Below are 15,474 nucleotides of genomic sequence, written 5' to 3'. Positions count from 1 at the left end.
GGGGGGAATTCTTGATAGTTTTCATGAAAAGTTGAATCTCGTGAGACATTGGCTGCTCATATCTTTGAAAACTAGGAGAAATGTCACCGCAAAGTCACAATGATTCCATTGCATCGGTGGGGAAAAAAGCTAGGATTGGCTATGTCGCTGCGTGACAAAGTAATAAGCGAACAATACATAGCTGAATTCCTTTTTTTGGGGTCCATCCGCAGATATTAAAGCTTTGTCCAAAGAAGAAGAGTTCGGCAGCATACACTTTCTGCAAAGCCCTCGGCCTTCTCGGCATGCAGTTCCACTTGTTTGAGAACGAATGTGAGTCACTACATTTTTTTATTCCTTCACGTTTCCTCTCAATGTGACCATTTTCACCCTTATCAGACTACCCGCACGGTATCACCATCTTGTCGCCGTTCGGCTCCGACAAGAAGCAGGTGCTCAACTTCTGCGCACAAAGTGCCGAGGAGCTACTCAAGTTTGTGGAAGACCTGAAGGAGTCAATTGCCGAAGTGTCGGAGATGGAGCAGATACGTATAGAGTGTAAGATTTTTCTTTTTTCATTTTCAATGTGGATGTAACAGCGTTGAATGGCATACACCACCTTCAGTAGCTTTAAATCAGGCATAGACCATCAATCGTCAAAACGGCTCCCACAGACATTGCACCGACTCAGGCTGAACGTTGAGTTGGCTTTCACTGTGATAAACTCAAACACACGCTGCGTTCTAACGCTGGATTTTGGTGGAAACACGATGAGGGTTTTACTGCATACAAGCAGGCAGGAGCGTCTCAAAAGTGATGTGGTCAAGGTAATTATTATATTAAATTGCACCATTCATGCACTTTGAAACGTGAAAAAAATCAAGGGATAAAATTAGTGTAACTTAACCAATAATCTGGACTGTTTTACATTCGTATCGTATGGAAATTCCACAACTTAAGCATTTATTCATGAGAATTTTAAATTTAAAAAGCTTTCTTTCGTGACAGCCGCCATGTTGGATTACACAATACTAAGCTTTGCTTGAAATATTTACAAAATGAACGATAACTCCCCGTTTTTTTTTTTTTTTTTTTTTTTGCTTTTAAACAAGAATCTGGACTGTTTTGCATTCATATCTGTAGAAATTCCGTGATTTAAGCATTTATTTGCAAGGATTTTCAACTTGAAAAGGTTTTTTTTTTTTTGTCATGACAGCCGCTACGTTAGATTATACAATACTGTAACTGCCCGGTTTTTGCTCCTAACCAAGAATCCAGACTGTTTTATGTTCATATCTTTAGAAATTCCATGATTTAAGCATTTATTCACAAGAATTTTCAACTTAAAAAGCTCTTTCGTGATGTTTTTTTTTTTTTTTTTTTCTTTTTCTAATAGTGTTATTTATTTCCTGGCTTTTTCTGTGAAGAACCCAGAGAGGGTTATTTGGTTATTATCTATTTAATTAATAGTGTTGTTATTATATTATATTATATTGTATTTTTTATATTTATTATTATATCTTATTTTATCTACTTTTGTTCCGTGAAGAATCAGGAAAGGGTTATTTGATTGGCTTTCTGAAAAACAACAAATTTTTACATTTAGGCACTCCTGCAATCGTCAGTTTTTCTGTTACAAACTGATCCGGCCCCTCATCAGAGAAATGAAAAGTTATGTGGCCCTCACAAGAAAAAGTTTGGGGACCCCTAATCTAGACTGTTTCACGTTCATAGCTTTAGAAATTTTCACGATTCAAGCATTTATTTACAAAAATTTTCAACTTAAAAAGCTCTCTTTTTCGTGACGGCCGCCACATTGGATGACAAAATACTGCAACTTTGGCTTGAAATATTTCCGTAGAATGAACGATAACTGCCTGTTTTTTTGCTTTGAACCAAGACTCTAAACTGTTTTACGTTCATATCTATAGAAATTCCATGATTTAAGTATTTATTTACAACAATTTTCAACTTAAAAAGCTCTTTTGTGACGGCAGCCATGTCTGAATACAAAATACCGTAACTTTTGCTTGAAACATTTACCTAAAATGAAGAATAACTGCCCGTTTTTTGCTTTTCACCAAGAATCTAGACTGTTTTACGTTAATATCTATAGAAATTCCGCGATTTAAGCATTTATATACAAGTATTTTCAACTAAAAAAGCTCTTTGTTTTGTGACGGCCGCCATGTCGGATTTTGTATCAATAAACATTACATTTAAGCTAGTATTTCTGGCAAAAACTTATCTGTTAAATATTGCTATTGATCCTAAAAATAAAGGTGATTTTCTCAGCATCTGGTGATTTTTGTGCATCGTGTGTAAAATCTGAGAATTCTATAGCCATTTTAGGTTTATTATACATATAAAAAAAAAATAATAAGGATTTTATAATGGAAGAACCTTGAATTTTTTGATGCCGCTGCTCATGGAGACTCTTATACAACCCCTAACAAAAAGTATGGAATCCCCAGTCTCGGACGAGCACTCACTCAGACATCATGTAGAACAAACTCACGTAAAAAGCTTGAAAAAAATAATGAATTAGTTCAAAAGTGCAACTCTTTAGCATTCAGAAACACTAAAAGAAATGAATAAGTAAGTAAGAATCAGTAAATGTTACTTTTATAGAGCAAGTGCAGGGAAATACATATGGAATCACTCCATTCTGAGATAAAATATGGAATCATTAGAAACAAACAAAGAAATAACATTCAAAACACATCTCTCGTATTTAGTAGCACCACTTATGGCTTTTATGACAGCTTGCAGTCTCTGAGGCATGGACCTGATGAGTATTATTCATCAATTTGGTGCAAACACTCTTTCACTGCAATTGCCAGATCATCCTTGCAGGTCGGACCCTTGCTGTGGACCATTTTTTCAATTCCCACCACAGGTTTTCAATAGGGTTGAGATCTGGGCTATTTGCAGGCCATGACATTGACTGGATGAGTCTTTCTCCAAGGAATGCTTTAACAGTTAGAGCTCTGTGGCATGATGCATTGTACCCTTGATAAATGACAAATTTTCAATTGAAGGGATAAGAAAGCTGTCTAAAATTTCAATGTAAACTTGTGCATTTATTGAAGATTCAACCACAGCCATCTCCCCAGTCCCTTTTCCTGACATGCAGCCCCATATCATCAAGGACTGAGGGAATTTTGATGCTTTCTTCAGGCAGTCTTCTTTGTAAATCTCACTGGAACGGCACCAAACAAAAGTTCCAGCATCATCATCTTGTCAAGAGTCAAGAATCTGCATTGGACAAGGTGTCAAGAGTCAAGAATCTGCATTTTTTTCATCAGAATAGTGATTCCATATATTTTCCCCTGCACTTGCTCTATAAAAGTAACATTTACTGACCACCACAATGTTTTTTATTCATTTCTTTTAGTGTTTATGAATGAGTGAGTGCTCGTCCGAGACTGGTGACTCCATACTTTTTGCTAGGGGTTGTATGCAAAAGGAAGGCAACATTCTTGATTCAGCTCAAGCTGTGAACAGACGCACTCCTCTGAGCTCCCGAGAGCAACTTATCACAACCGAAAAGCGCTAAGGGCCAACTCAGGGCCAGCAAGCTCGACTCCAGTATGGCTCCAAAGAATTTGAAACCTGGAGACTTGGATGAAATAAAATCCTCCATACAGAAATTGGAGGTCTGCAAACCAGAATCAAGAAATCGTCAGAGAGCTCCAGTTAATGCGCGCTTGCCACACACATAGACACAACAAAATGTTCCCACAGCAAACAGATGCTAAAATGTCAGGGACATTACAAAGCCATAACCTTGTACGCCCTGACATTAATCGAGCTGCTTGACTGGACACTGAGTTACTGTAAACCCAGATTGTTGATTGTGTTATTGTACAGTTTGTGGCCATCTGATGTATGTACCATGTCTGAGTGTGCATCTTTAGTTGTATGGGGGACGGGAAACTGATAAGCATATGCTTCCTCCCGTCTGCCTTTGTCTTCTTCTTCGGTTCCTTCGGGCAAATCATATCACATTTTGTAATTGTCAATGATACCGATGATGATGACAATAAATATTTCATTCATTCATTCATTCATTCAAGGTGCCTGTTTCGGTTTTGGGTCGCTATTGGCTTTGGTTTGAAAATATTTGAATTTTAAGTTTTTTAAAATAGGCCCGCTACAAATCGGCCCTGTGCCCCGTCAACTGATATTGAAGTCTAAGAATCAGGTTCCTGGCAAAGCACAATTGTAAAGTCTCACTTGGCCGTTTTGAGATGCCGATGGCACAATTGCAGACAAAATCTGACTGTCACCTTGATTAGCGCCGACGCGCAATCATCATGAACTGTGGCGTTTAATTACCGCGATGAAGAGTCGCGGCATGAGCGGATGGCTTCGGAGGCCAGGAGCGCAGCGTGTCGGCGCCGGCGTAATAACGCCGCTGCGATGATGATGATGAAGGCGGCGGCGGAGCGTAACGTTGTTCGCTTTCTCTGCAGGGGAGCTGGAGAAGCAGCAGGGAGCCAAGACTCACTCGATCAACAACGGCACTCAACTGGAGCTGCGGGAAAAACACGGCGGCACGTCAGGTAGGCAATATGAGGTGATTCTAGCCATTATTGCGGGGGTATTGATTTAACAATGTGGCAGCAGGAAATCAGGACGCGGAGGACAGAAGTGGACACAATGCCGTCGAGGTGAGTGCTTAAGGACAAGGCCTCGAGCCCAATGGCAGGTAAGTGCACTAGGTAGCGTAGTGAGGCGTAAACAGGATCAATAAAAATACATCTGCAGGAGAAGCGTCAAAACCCAACAAATCCATTTGGATTCCCTTCGCTCCTTATGAACATCTTGTGCAATTGAAAGTAAGCCATCTGGACTACGTTACCCAAGAGGCTTTGCAGCTACAGAATAACCTTTTCCCATCCCGCTTCTCTGCGGCAGTGCGCCCCCCGGAGGAATTGGGCAAGCACGCAGCCTCAAGTTGACATTGAGCGTAACTCGGCTAGGTCTTAATTAGATATTGAGCTTTTTTGACATTGATTGGAAACCTGTAATTTCAACGACTCTGGCATTTGAGATTTTCATTGTGGAAGATTGTCCTTTCGTCCTCTTCGTGCGGTTTGCAGTAAATGTCAGCGGCTGGTGGGAATGAAACGTTAGCTGTCAGAGCGCATTCGTCCGGGAAAGGAGAGGAAGGGGATGTGGGGGGGTCAGTCGCCGCAGTGCAGAGTGCAGCTCTTCAGTCTCCATCCTTTCATCCACCCGCAATCAGAGGAAGTTGTCGTGCAAAGTCACAAAACAGCTGCTCGGCGATGATGATGATGCGATGTGACGAGACAGAAAATCAGCACGCAGTTCAACGTAGTGGCGGAAAAAGAGAACGTAAACTGTTTTGTTAACACTAGAGCTACCAAGGGTGGATCAGTTGACACAAATCACTTTTGTAACCAGAGAAGGATCATCTAACCCTAATCAGCATATGTTTTGTGAGCACTATGGTCCTCATTAGTCATTCCCGTTCACACTAGCAAAACCACAGGGTTGGATTGCTCCAGTTAGCATCTTGAGCGTTTGCAGGGCAGATGAGGGAAGGGTAAACTGGTGTTATTCTAGCTGGCCTATTGTCACTTTCAAGCCCAGAAGACAGGTTGTGGTGAAAAAGCCACGATAAAACTACTGACAGGATGTGACTTTTCTTTTTAAGTGTTTACTTGTCCCTTCAACTCTTCCAGTTTTATCCTCTGTGTAAAGCAAATGGAACCTAATAGTCAAGGTTTTCTATTTTTTTTTTTTTTTTTTTTTAAACTTCATGCGTGGAACCATACTGTGGTTAGACTTACAGTATGCCTCACATATACTGTATGTGTTTGTAAACTGTATGGAGACAGAAAGGTACCATTGGATGGTTGTCTGAGGCAATGAAAACCTTTAGAGGTCATTTTCTTTCCCCCTTCTGAAAAGGCTTGTCCAGTTGGACAAAACAGTTGTTGCTTGTCGGACAGTGGACCGCTCAGGCAGGCAATCGGGCGGACAACCTTTGTACATCTTCCGAAAGCTGCAGTTTGCCGAGTATGTAAAGTGGGGCAAATAAGTATTTAGTCAACCACTAATTGTGCAAGTTCTCCCACTTGAAAATGTTAGAGAGGCCTGTAATTGTCAACATGGGTAAATGTCAACCATGAGAGACAAAATGTGGGGGAACCCCCCCCCAGAAAATCATATTGTTTGATTAAAAAAAATATATATATTTGCAAATCATAGCTGAAAATAAGTATTTGGTCAATACCAAAACTTCATCTCAATACTTTGTCATGTACCCTTTGTTGGCAATAACGGAGGCCAAACATTTTCTGTAACTCTTCACAAGATTTTCACACACTCCAGGCAGATCTCCTCTAGAACAGTGATGTTTTGGAGCTGTCGTTGGGCAACATGGACTTTCAACTCCCTCCACAGATTTTCTATGGAGTTGAGATCTGGACCCAGAACCTTGAAATGCTTCTTACGAAACCACTCCTTTGTTGCCCTGGCTGTGTGTTTGGGATCATTGTCATGCTGAAAGACCCAGCCAAGTCTCATCTTCAATGACCTTGCTGATGGAAGGAGATTTTCACTCAAAATCCATTGATACATGGCCCCATTCATTCTTTCCTTTACACAGATCAGTCGTCCTGGTCTCTTTGCAGAAAAACAGCCCCAAAGCATGATGTTTCCACCCCCATAGTTCACAGTGGGTATGGTGTTCTTCAGATGCAATTCAGTATTCTTTCTCCTCCAAACACGAGAACCTGTGTTCCTACTAAAAAGTTATATTTTGGTTTCATCTGACCATAACACATCCTCCCAGTCCTCTTCTGGATCATCCAAATGCTCTCTAGCGAACCGCAGACGGGCCTGGACGTGTACTGGCTTCAGCGGGGGGACACGTCTAGCAGTGCAGGATTTGAGTCCTTAGCGGCGCATTGTGTTACTGATAGTAGCCTTTGTTACTGTGGTCCCAGCTCTCTGTAGGTCATTCACTAGGTCCCCCCGTGTGGTTCTGGGATTTTTGCTCACCGTTCTTGTTATCATTTTGATGCCACGGGGTGAGATCTTGCATGGAGCCCCAGATCGAGGAAGATTATCAGTGGTCTTGTATGTCTTCCATTTCTTTACACCAAGCGTTTTACCTATTGCAGATTCAGTCTTCCCTGCCTGGTGCAGGCCTACAATTTTGTCTCTGGTGTCCTTCGACAGCTCTTTGGTCTTGGCCATCGAAGAGTTTGGAGTGTGACTGACTGAGGTTGTGGACAGGTGTCTTTTATACCGATAATGAGTTAAAACAGGTGCCATTAATACAGGTAACGAGTGGAACCTGGTTAGACCTCGTTAGAAGAAGTCAGACCTCTTTGACAGCCACAAATCTTGCTTGTTTGTAGGTGACCAAATACTTATTTTCCACTGTAATTTGGAAATAAATTCTTTAAAAATCAAACAATGTGATTTTCTGTTTTTTTTTTCTTCTCCACATTCTGTCTCATGGTTGAGGTTTACCCATGTTGACAATTACAGGCCTCTCTAATATTTTCAAGTAGGAGAACTTGCACAGTTGGTGGTTGACTAAATACTTATTTGCCCCACTGTAAGTACCTGCTGTCCACCTTTGTTTGAACAAGCTAGGGAAAACAGCAGCTGTTGCAAACACTGATATGATAGATGATTATCCTCGATAACTAAGATCTGAGAATTGTCCAGCATAAGCATGCAAGTGTATTAAAAATCAGTTTCTTGCTTGGACTTATGACTGACTGGTATTAGGTCAGACATGAAGAGGAGTTTGCAATGCTGTCAAGGTACTGACCTCAAGAATCTCGACTACTGGAAGATTGGCAGGATACTGACTCGGAATTTTGAACTGAATAGCTTTCAGGTCAAGGAGTAATGTTGGAACTGAATAGTCGACAATAAAGATCTTTAGTTGTTAAAGAAGAGTAGGATAGAACAGAAGAAATGTGACTTGTGCATCGTGCTTTGTTGCTTGTTGGACGTCTTGTGTGCTTCCCCTCCTCTTCTACCAACCGTTCATGTTCTGGCCCCTTTACCTGATCCCTCCCCCGAGTATCCTCGTGTTCGCTGTCCTCTCACCCCTTCATAGCGCCACACAGTGGTTTGGAAGGGCGATACAGGTGCCCTCAGTGTCCCCTTTGGAACCACCGGGCTCACTCCCCCACACTCACGCTCAATTCCCATCACCGTTCCTCGGAGGACCGCACAAAGCCCCCACGTGTTTGCGTGTGTGTGTGTTATGACTTCACCACCACCTTCACCCCCCTTACCCCTAAAAAAATGAATAAAGAGGGCTTGACGGATGGTAGCGGAGGAACCAGCTTGATAACATTTGATGCTGTTCTCTTGGCTGTTTTCTAAACTAGGTGTCAATTCACAACAGGCTTCAGACGTACCAGCTCAGCAGCAGTCTCGAGAGCGCGGGGCTTGTTAACCCCGGGGGAGAGCCGCTGTTCCGCCCGGGGCCGGCCGCCTCGCCCCGACGACCGAGCCCCCCGGTCCGCAGGCCGCACCCTCAGCCCGCCGCCAGCGTGGCCGACCTTCGGCCAGAAGCGCTTATCCAGTGTCAGCGGATAGTTAAGGTCATCATGCTGGACAACGGCGGCCACGCCCGCATGGAGGCCTTCCTCAGCCACGCGCCAACCCACGCCCACACCCTCCCTTACCCCCACTACCACCCGCATCACTACTACCAGCATTACCAGATGAGCCAGTCAGCCACGTCTACGCCGTTGCGCTCGCCCGACACCTCGCAAAGCGGCGGCGGAGACGGCCACCAACCCCCTCTGCCTCCGCCACCGCCGCCGTATAACCACCCGCACCAGTACATCCCCCCGGACCCCCGACTCGGTCTGCATCGGACCCCTAGCGGCTCTCGGAGCATGGTGTAAATAGAAATCATTGAATTAACCCCACTATTTAACAGTACCAAATGTACATACAGATGAAAAATATCATCAGATGAATTAAAAAAAACAAAAAAAAAGCACTTATATACTTATATTTATGCTTAGATTTTAAAAATAGAACCAGGCAATGTCATGAATAAGTAACATTTGACTTTTCAAAACCGATTTATCACCTTTATAGGACTTTTTGCTGGTTTTAACTCGATCTAAAAATTGTGGATGGACAAAGAGCGGAAATATCCCCAACCGCGACTCGTGCCAAAAATCCAAGTGTCATTACAAATGCGGGAAAAAAAGAACTGGAAGGATGAATGGACACTTTGCTCCCACGCTGAATTTTTTTTTTGCCTCTACAGGAAGTGAATCGCTTCTATTCAATACAGACTTTTCAACTGAGACGCACTGTGGCAGCCATGTTTTCCTCCAAAGTGGAGGACAATGACGCTTCTTGGCTTTTTCAGGGAATCTCGAATTTCCCCGTTTATTTTTTTAAGCTTTGTGCGTGTTTGCCACCCATTCTCTGTGTTTGTCTTCTTGTATCTCCTGCTTATCTCTATCGCTTGACATTTATCCCCCAAAAGCAAGAAAAACAATGAATAAACAACAGCTTGCAGGGACGGCAAATGCTGATATTAACCAGGCCGTTATCTGATTTATTTTTTCCCCAGAGCGTGGATTGTAAATATCACATCGTAAAGATTTCGAAAGGGACAAGCAGCCTCTTAATAATCACGTGACCTTCACTCTGAAATGGGTCACCCGATGCCCCGGTTCTCATCTTTTATGCATAAAAAAAGCTTTAGCTTCCAGTTGACAGCTACTAGTCAGATTTATTGATCTTTTGGACTCTGGGTGCCTCTTTTATTTACAGATAACCTCACATGGACTCTGAAAAGAGTGTGATATGAAAGGACAAATGAGCACTTTCTGCCAAGTGTATCTTGATAATTTCTGAATAATTGCTGCTATTTATGCTGTTTCAAGACCTGACACTAAATAGGTAAAAATAATTTTGAAATCACCTTAAATTTTGATGACAACCCCAAATAAGAGTTTTTATTTATACTTATAGGTTTGAGAAACAGTGGGGCTTTTTTTCCCCCTCAGTTGTATTGCATGTTGTCACCACAGTATGTTTTGGTGCATGACTGAATTAAGTACGAGCACATGAATGGGAAATAAAGGGGCACTTTTTTTTCTTTTTTTAAATAAACATATACACTGCTGGCCAAAAGTATTGGCACCCGTGCAATTCTGTCAGATAATGCTAAATTTCTCCAAGAAAATGATTTCACTTAAAAATGCTTTGGTAGTAATATCTTCATTATTTTTATAGCGATGAAAAAACACAAAAAAGACTTTTTCATGATCATTTTACACAAAACTCCAAAAATGAGCCGAACAAAAGTATTGGCACCCTTTGAATAATCATGTGACGCTTCTCTAATTTGTGTAATTAACAGCACCTGTAGCACATACCTAAGGGGTGGTTTACATGGTGACTCTCCGAGAATACGAAAAATTTCAAATTTGCATTTATATGGGCCCGTCTCCATTCGAACAATGTCTCAATTCCGCATGAAAACGATGTAGTATTCATGCCAAGCCTAGAGGGCAGTGCAGATTTACAAGGTGACAGCGAATGATGCCCTTTGACCCCACCAAAGTTCCTCAGCCTGGAAAAAAAATATACCCGCCGACTCGAAGCAATGACATTTTTCTTTTGTTCAAAAAGGCACAAAAATGGAAACGTTCAACATATTTAATTTAAAAATATTATTAAAACAGTAAATTAAAGCAGACATTCCGCCAAATTTGCTGTTTTAATGTTTAGTAGCACCGCTGCGCACACCGAATGTGACGTGTACGAGTGCTGACGTTATCGGCGCGGTCTCGCACCGCGGGAGCCTTTGATATGCATGCGGAGGAAGCCCCCTCAATCCCCTTCAATCGAATTCTTCCACTTTGGAGGCAGGATTCAGAATTTTTCGTCTTCGAAGACACCATATGCACGCGAGGCCACTACACAACAGTCATTGCGTCTACGTGTCGGAGTCGCCATGAAAAAGCCCCTCAATCACACTTGCAGCCAGTTAAAATGGATTAAAGTTGACTCAACCTCTGTCCTGTGTCTTTATGTGTACACATTGAGCATGGAGAAAAGAAAGAAGACCATTTAACTGATGAAGAATTCAGAAGCAAAATTGTGAGGAGGCATGGGCAATCTCAAGGCTAAAAGTCCATCGCCGAAGACCTGAATGTTCCTGTGTCTACCATGCGCAGTGTCATCAATGAGTATAAAGCCCACGGCACTGTGGCTAACCTCCCTAGATGTGGGCGAACGGTGGATAAAGAACCTCGAGTAACATCCAAACAAGTTCAACCTGTCATGGAGTCCGAGGGTACAACAGTGTCAACCCGTACTATCTGTCGGCGTCTGAATGAAAAGGGACTCTATGGTAGGAGACCCAGGAAGACCCCACTTCTGACCCAGAGACATAAAAAAGCCAGGCTGAAGTTTGCCAAAACTTACCTGAGAAAGTCAAAAACATTTTGGAAGAATGTTCTCTGGTCAGATGAGACAAAAGTAGAGGTTTTTGGGGAAAATGCATCAATATAGAGTTTGCAGGAAAAAAAAAATGAAGCAGTCAAACATGGAGGTTCCCTGATATTTTGGGGTTGCTTTGCTGCGTCTGGCACTGGACTGCTTGACTGTGTGCATAGCATTATGAAGTCTGAAGACTACCAACAAATTTTGCAGCATAATGTAGGGCCCAGTGTGAGAGAGCTGGGTCTCCCTCAGAGGTCATGGGTCTTCCAGCAGGACAATGACCCAAAACATACTTCAAAAGCACTAGAAAATGGTTTGAGAGAAAGCGCTGGAGACGTCTAAAGTGGCCAGCAATGAGTGCTGTGGAGCAATCTGAAAATGACAGTTTGGAGATTACACCCTTCAAATCTCAGAGACCTTGAGCAGTTGGCCAAAGGTGAATGGTCTAAAATTCCAGCAGGACATTGTAAGAAACTCACTGATGGATACCGGAAGCGGTTGTTCGCAGTTATTTTGTCTAAAGGTTGTGCAACCAAGTATTCGGCTGAGGGTTCCAAAACTTTTGTGTTTTTTCTTTGCAAGCGAAATAAATGATTACTACCAAAGCATTTGTAATTGCAATCATTTTCTTAGAGAAATTGTGCATTATCTGACAGAATTGCAGGGGTGCCAATACTTTTGGCCAGCAGTGTAAAATAATGGATTATTACTGCATTCAAATGGAGACGGACATTACAATAAGAACATTTCAGGTCCTTTTGTCCCCTCCGTCACTGTCGATTTTTCTTGGGAGATGCTTTCTATGTGTGTGCGTGTACGGGACGTTACCATGGCAACCAATGTAGCATTTAGAGAGTCTCACGAGTGGCTGACTTTCACCTACAACAGGAAACTGACCAAAGGGCTCTCCCATATATACAAGTGCACTGCTTCATGAATGACCTGACGACAACATATAGGGGAATTCACATTTAATGTAAAAAAAAAAAAAAAAAATCCAAGTTAAAGATGAAAGGGAGTGAGCCATCACTTCCCGTGTTTGAATTCCTCTTGAACTGTCTTTGCAGTATATCATGCTATTAAACATCAAGTCCATCTGTGTTTCTTATGTGTGATTCTTTGAGATTAGTTGAATTTTTCATTCATCCCAGACAATGTGTTTTAGGTTGGTTTATTTACTTGACATGTTTCGGCGACTACTTCCCCTTTCATCAGAATGTCACTGATGTTGATGTGACGGGTCATTTATCAGCTGATGGATGAAGGCGTGACTCATCTGTCAGATTGACAGGCGAATCACGCCCTCTGGTTAAAAACAACACAGGAGTGGGTGTGTGTGTGTGTGTAAAAACAAAACAAGAACACAGCAATACGGCGACGTTGCCGTACGTGAGAGGAGTCACGGAACATATCTAAAGAGTCATGGATAAACACACCGGTCAAACCCCACACAACACTCTGCCAGATATTGGTCCATCCAAAGGACAAAATCCACCCAGAAAAAACTGCAACTCCATATTTGAAATTCTTTGCAAATCATACATCGGAGAGACAGGGAGGAGCTTTATTAAATGAAAAACAGAACACAAGGATTTTGAGATGGAGACAGCAATACGGCATGCATACAAGGACAATAAAAGAACAAGCACAACAGGAACACCACAAGTCAGCCATCACCGACCACTGCAAAAGGGAAAACCACATCATGGACTGGGAAAATGCCAGAGTTATACACACGGGGAAAAAAAACATCAGGATCAGGAGGCCATTTAAATCCACAAGCTGGGCCCGAGGGCCATCAACAGTGACGAGGGGGCGTACTTTCTCTCGACTACCTGGACCAGCATCCTGGAAGAGTGAAGGAACAGCAGAGGGCGCGATTCCCCTGTCAATCTGACATGAGTCACGCCTTCATCCATCAGCTGATAAATGGTGCGTCAGACCAACATCAGTGACACACTGATGAAGGCGGAAGGAGTCACCGAAACGTCAAATAAATAAAACAACCTAAAACACATTATCTGGGTTAAAGGAAAAAATCAACTAATCTATATGTGTAGACAAAATCAACTTATACAACTATGTCATTCTTTGAGGTTTTGTACAGTAGTAATATTTACATATTCGAGTCAAATTCGACATTTTTTTCCTATGAACGGTAAGTTTAAACACATTTCAGGAGGTACACTTGTACAATCTAACAATTTGTTATACCATTTAAATGTAAAATGTTTATGGTTTGTGTACACAAATAGTCCCCGGGTTACGAACAAGTTCCATTCGTACGCTGGCGACGTAACCCGAATTTCCACGTAATTCAGAATTAACCCTTTAATTGCCCCTAAATCTCAAAGAAATCGATCCAAAAAGTCCAAAAGTATTGTTTTGTTTAATAATAAAGGATACACTGCCCTCTGGTGGCAGTGTTGGGTCTGGCTGAACTGTCGACTTTGATGACTGAGGCGCACTCGTTTGACATGGATAAAGAGAAGCTGCGCCCTGGTTTGGCCCACATAAGGCTGTAAGTTGTTTCAGCTAATACAGTATATATTTGCGTATGCATTTGTAAGTTTAGAGCTATAGGTTGTGAAGTTATGTGTGAGCGATTTGCTGTGAGAATTCGAAGCATTTAGGATAGAGGACTTTTGTTAGGCAAAGTAGGTTAATTCAATCTACTAAATTTACATAATGATCAGACTACATGGACTATTGAACACCAATTGTTTTGTGATTTACAATTAAAATGCGTGTCGTTTCAAACATAATTTGAACTGGGAGGGTGGCAGCGAATGAACATTCCTCAAATCTCAAAATGGATTGGACGTCTGTCACTGTCACTGGCAGCCACTTAGTTGCCTTGCACAATAAAATGACAATTTGCTAACAATGTATTTACATCTCTACTAGTTACAGCCGTTGCTATTTTGTACATTTCCATCACACGAGGCCTACACTGTTGTTATATACACTTACAGGAGGGCAAATAAGTATTGAATCAACCACTAATTGTGCAAGTTCTCCCACTTGAAAATATTAGAGAGGCCTGTAATTGTCAACGTGGGTAAACCTCAACCATGAGAGAGTGTGGAAAAACAAAACACAAAATCACATTGTTTGATTTTTAAAGAATTCATTTGCAAATCACGGTGGACAATAATTATTTGGTCAATACCAAAAGTTCATCTCAATACTTTGTTATGTACGCTTTGTTGGCAATAACGGAGGCCAAACGTTTTCTGTAACTCTTCACAAGCTTTTCACACACTGTTGCTGGTATTTTGGCCCATTCCTCCATGCAGATCTCGAGAGCAGTGATGTTTTGGGGCTGTCGTCGGGCAACAGGGACCTTAAACTCCCTCCACAGATTTTCTATATGAGGTTGAGATCTGGAGACTGGCTAAGCCACTCCAGGACCTTGAAATGCTTCCTACAAAGCCACTCCTTTGTTGGCTGTGTGTTTGGGATCATTGTCATGCTGAAAGACCCAGCCACGTCTCATCTTCAATACCCTTGCTGATGGAAAGAGATTCTCACTCAAAATCTCTCGATACAAGGCCCCATTCATTCTTTCGTTTACACAGATCAGTCGTCCTGGTCCCTTTGCAGAAAAAAAGCCCCAAAGCGTGATGTTTCCACCCCCATGCTTCACAGTGGGTATGGTGTTCTTCGGATGCAATTCAGTATTCTTTCTCCTCCAAACACGAGAACCTGTGTTTCTACCAAAAAGTTCTATTTTGGTTTCATCTGACCATAACACATTCTCCCAGTCCTCTTCTGGATCATCCAAATGCTCTCTAGCGATCCGCAGAGGGCCCTGGATGTGTACTTTCTTCAGCAGGGGGACACGTCTAGCAGTGCAGGATTTGAGTCCCTGGCGGCGCATTGTGTTATTGATAGTAGCCTTTGTTACTGTGGTCCCAGCTCTCTGTAGGTCACTCATTTGGTCCCCCCGTGTGGTTCTGGGATTTTTGCTCACCATTCTTATCATTTTGACGCCACGGGGTGAGA

At 42.3% G+C, this 15,474-nt stretch overlaps 1 protein-coding gene across 6 annotated transcripts in view; it reads left to right on the top strand.

Annotated features, from left to right (window-relative positions):
• iqsec3a (IQ motif and Sec7 domain ArfGEF 3a) overlaps positions 1–11,114 on the top strand; it is a 114,433-nt gene extending 103,319 nt beyond the window's left edge. For 3 of the 6 annotated variants that reach the window (XM_057855284.1, XM_057855289.1, XM_057855288.1), the window contains 5 exons: positions 213–312; positions 379–537; positions 4,458–4,547; positions 4,609–4,655; positions 8,373–11,114. In XM_057855284.1, the coding sequence (XP_057711267.1) occupies positions 213–312; positions 379–537; positions 4,458–4,547; positions 4,609–4,655; positions 8,373–8,897 (921 nt within the window). In that variant the 3' untranslated portion in view covers positions 8,898–11,114. The remainder of the gene's footprint in view (positions 1–212; positions 313–378; positions 538–4,457; positions 4,548–4,608; positions 4,656–8,372) is intronic. The other 3 variants (XM_057855285.1, XM_057855287.1, XM_057855286.1) reach the window with 3 other exon arrangements.
• Positions 11,115–15,474: the final 4,360 nt, after the last annotated feature.

Source organism: Corythoichthys intestinalis, chromosome 13, assembly GCF_030265065.1.
Source record: "Corythoichthys intestinalis isolate RoL2023-P3 chromosome 13, ASM3026506v1, whole genome shotgun sequence".
NCBI lineage: Eukaryota > Metazoa > Chordata > Actinopteri > Syngnathiformes > Syngnathidae > Corythoichthys > Corythoichthys intestinalis.
The sequence above is the reverse complement of the archived record's forward strand: the minus strand, read 5'-3'. Positions and strand labels throughout refer to the sequence as shown.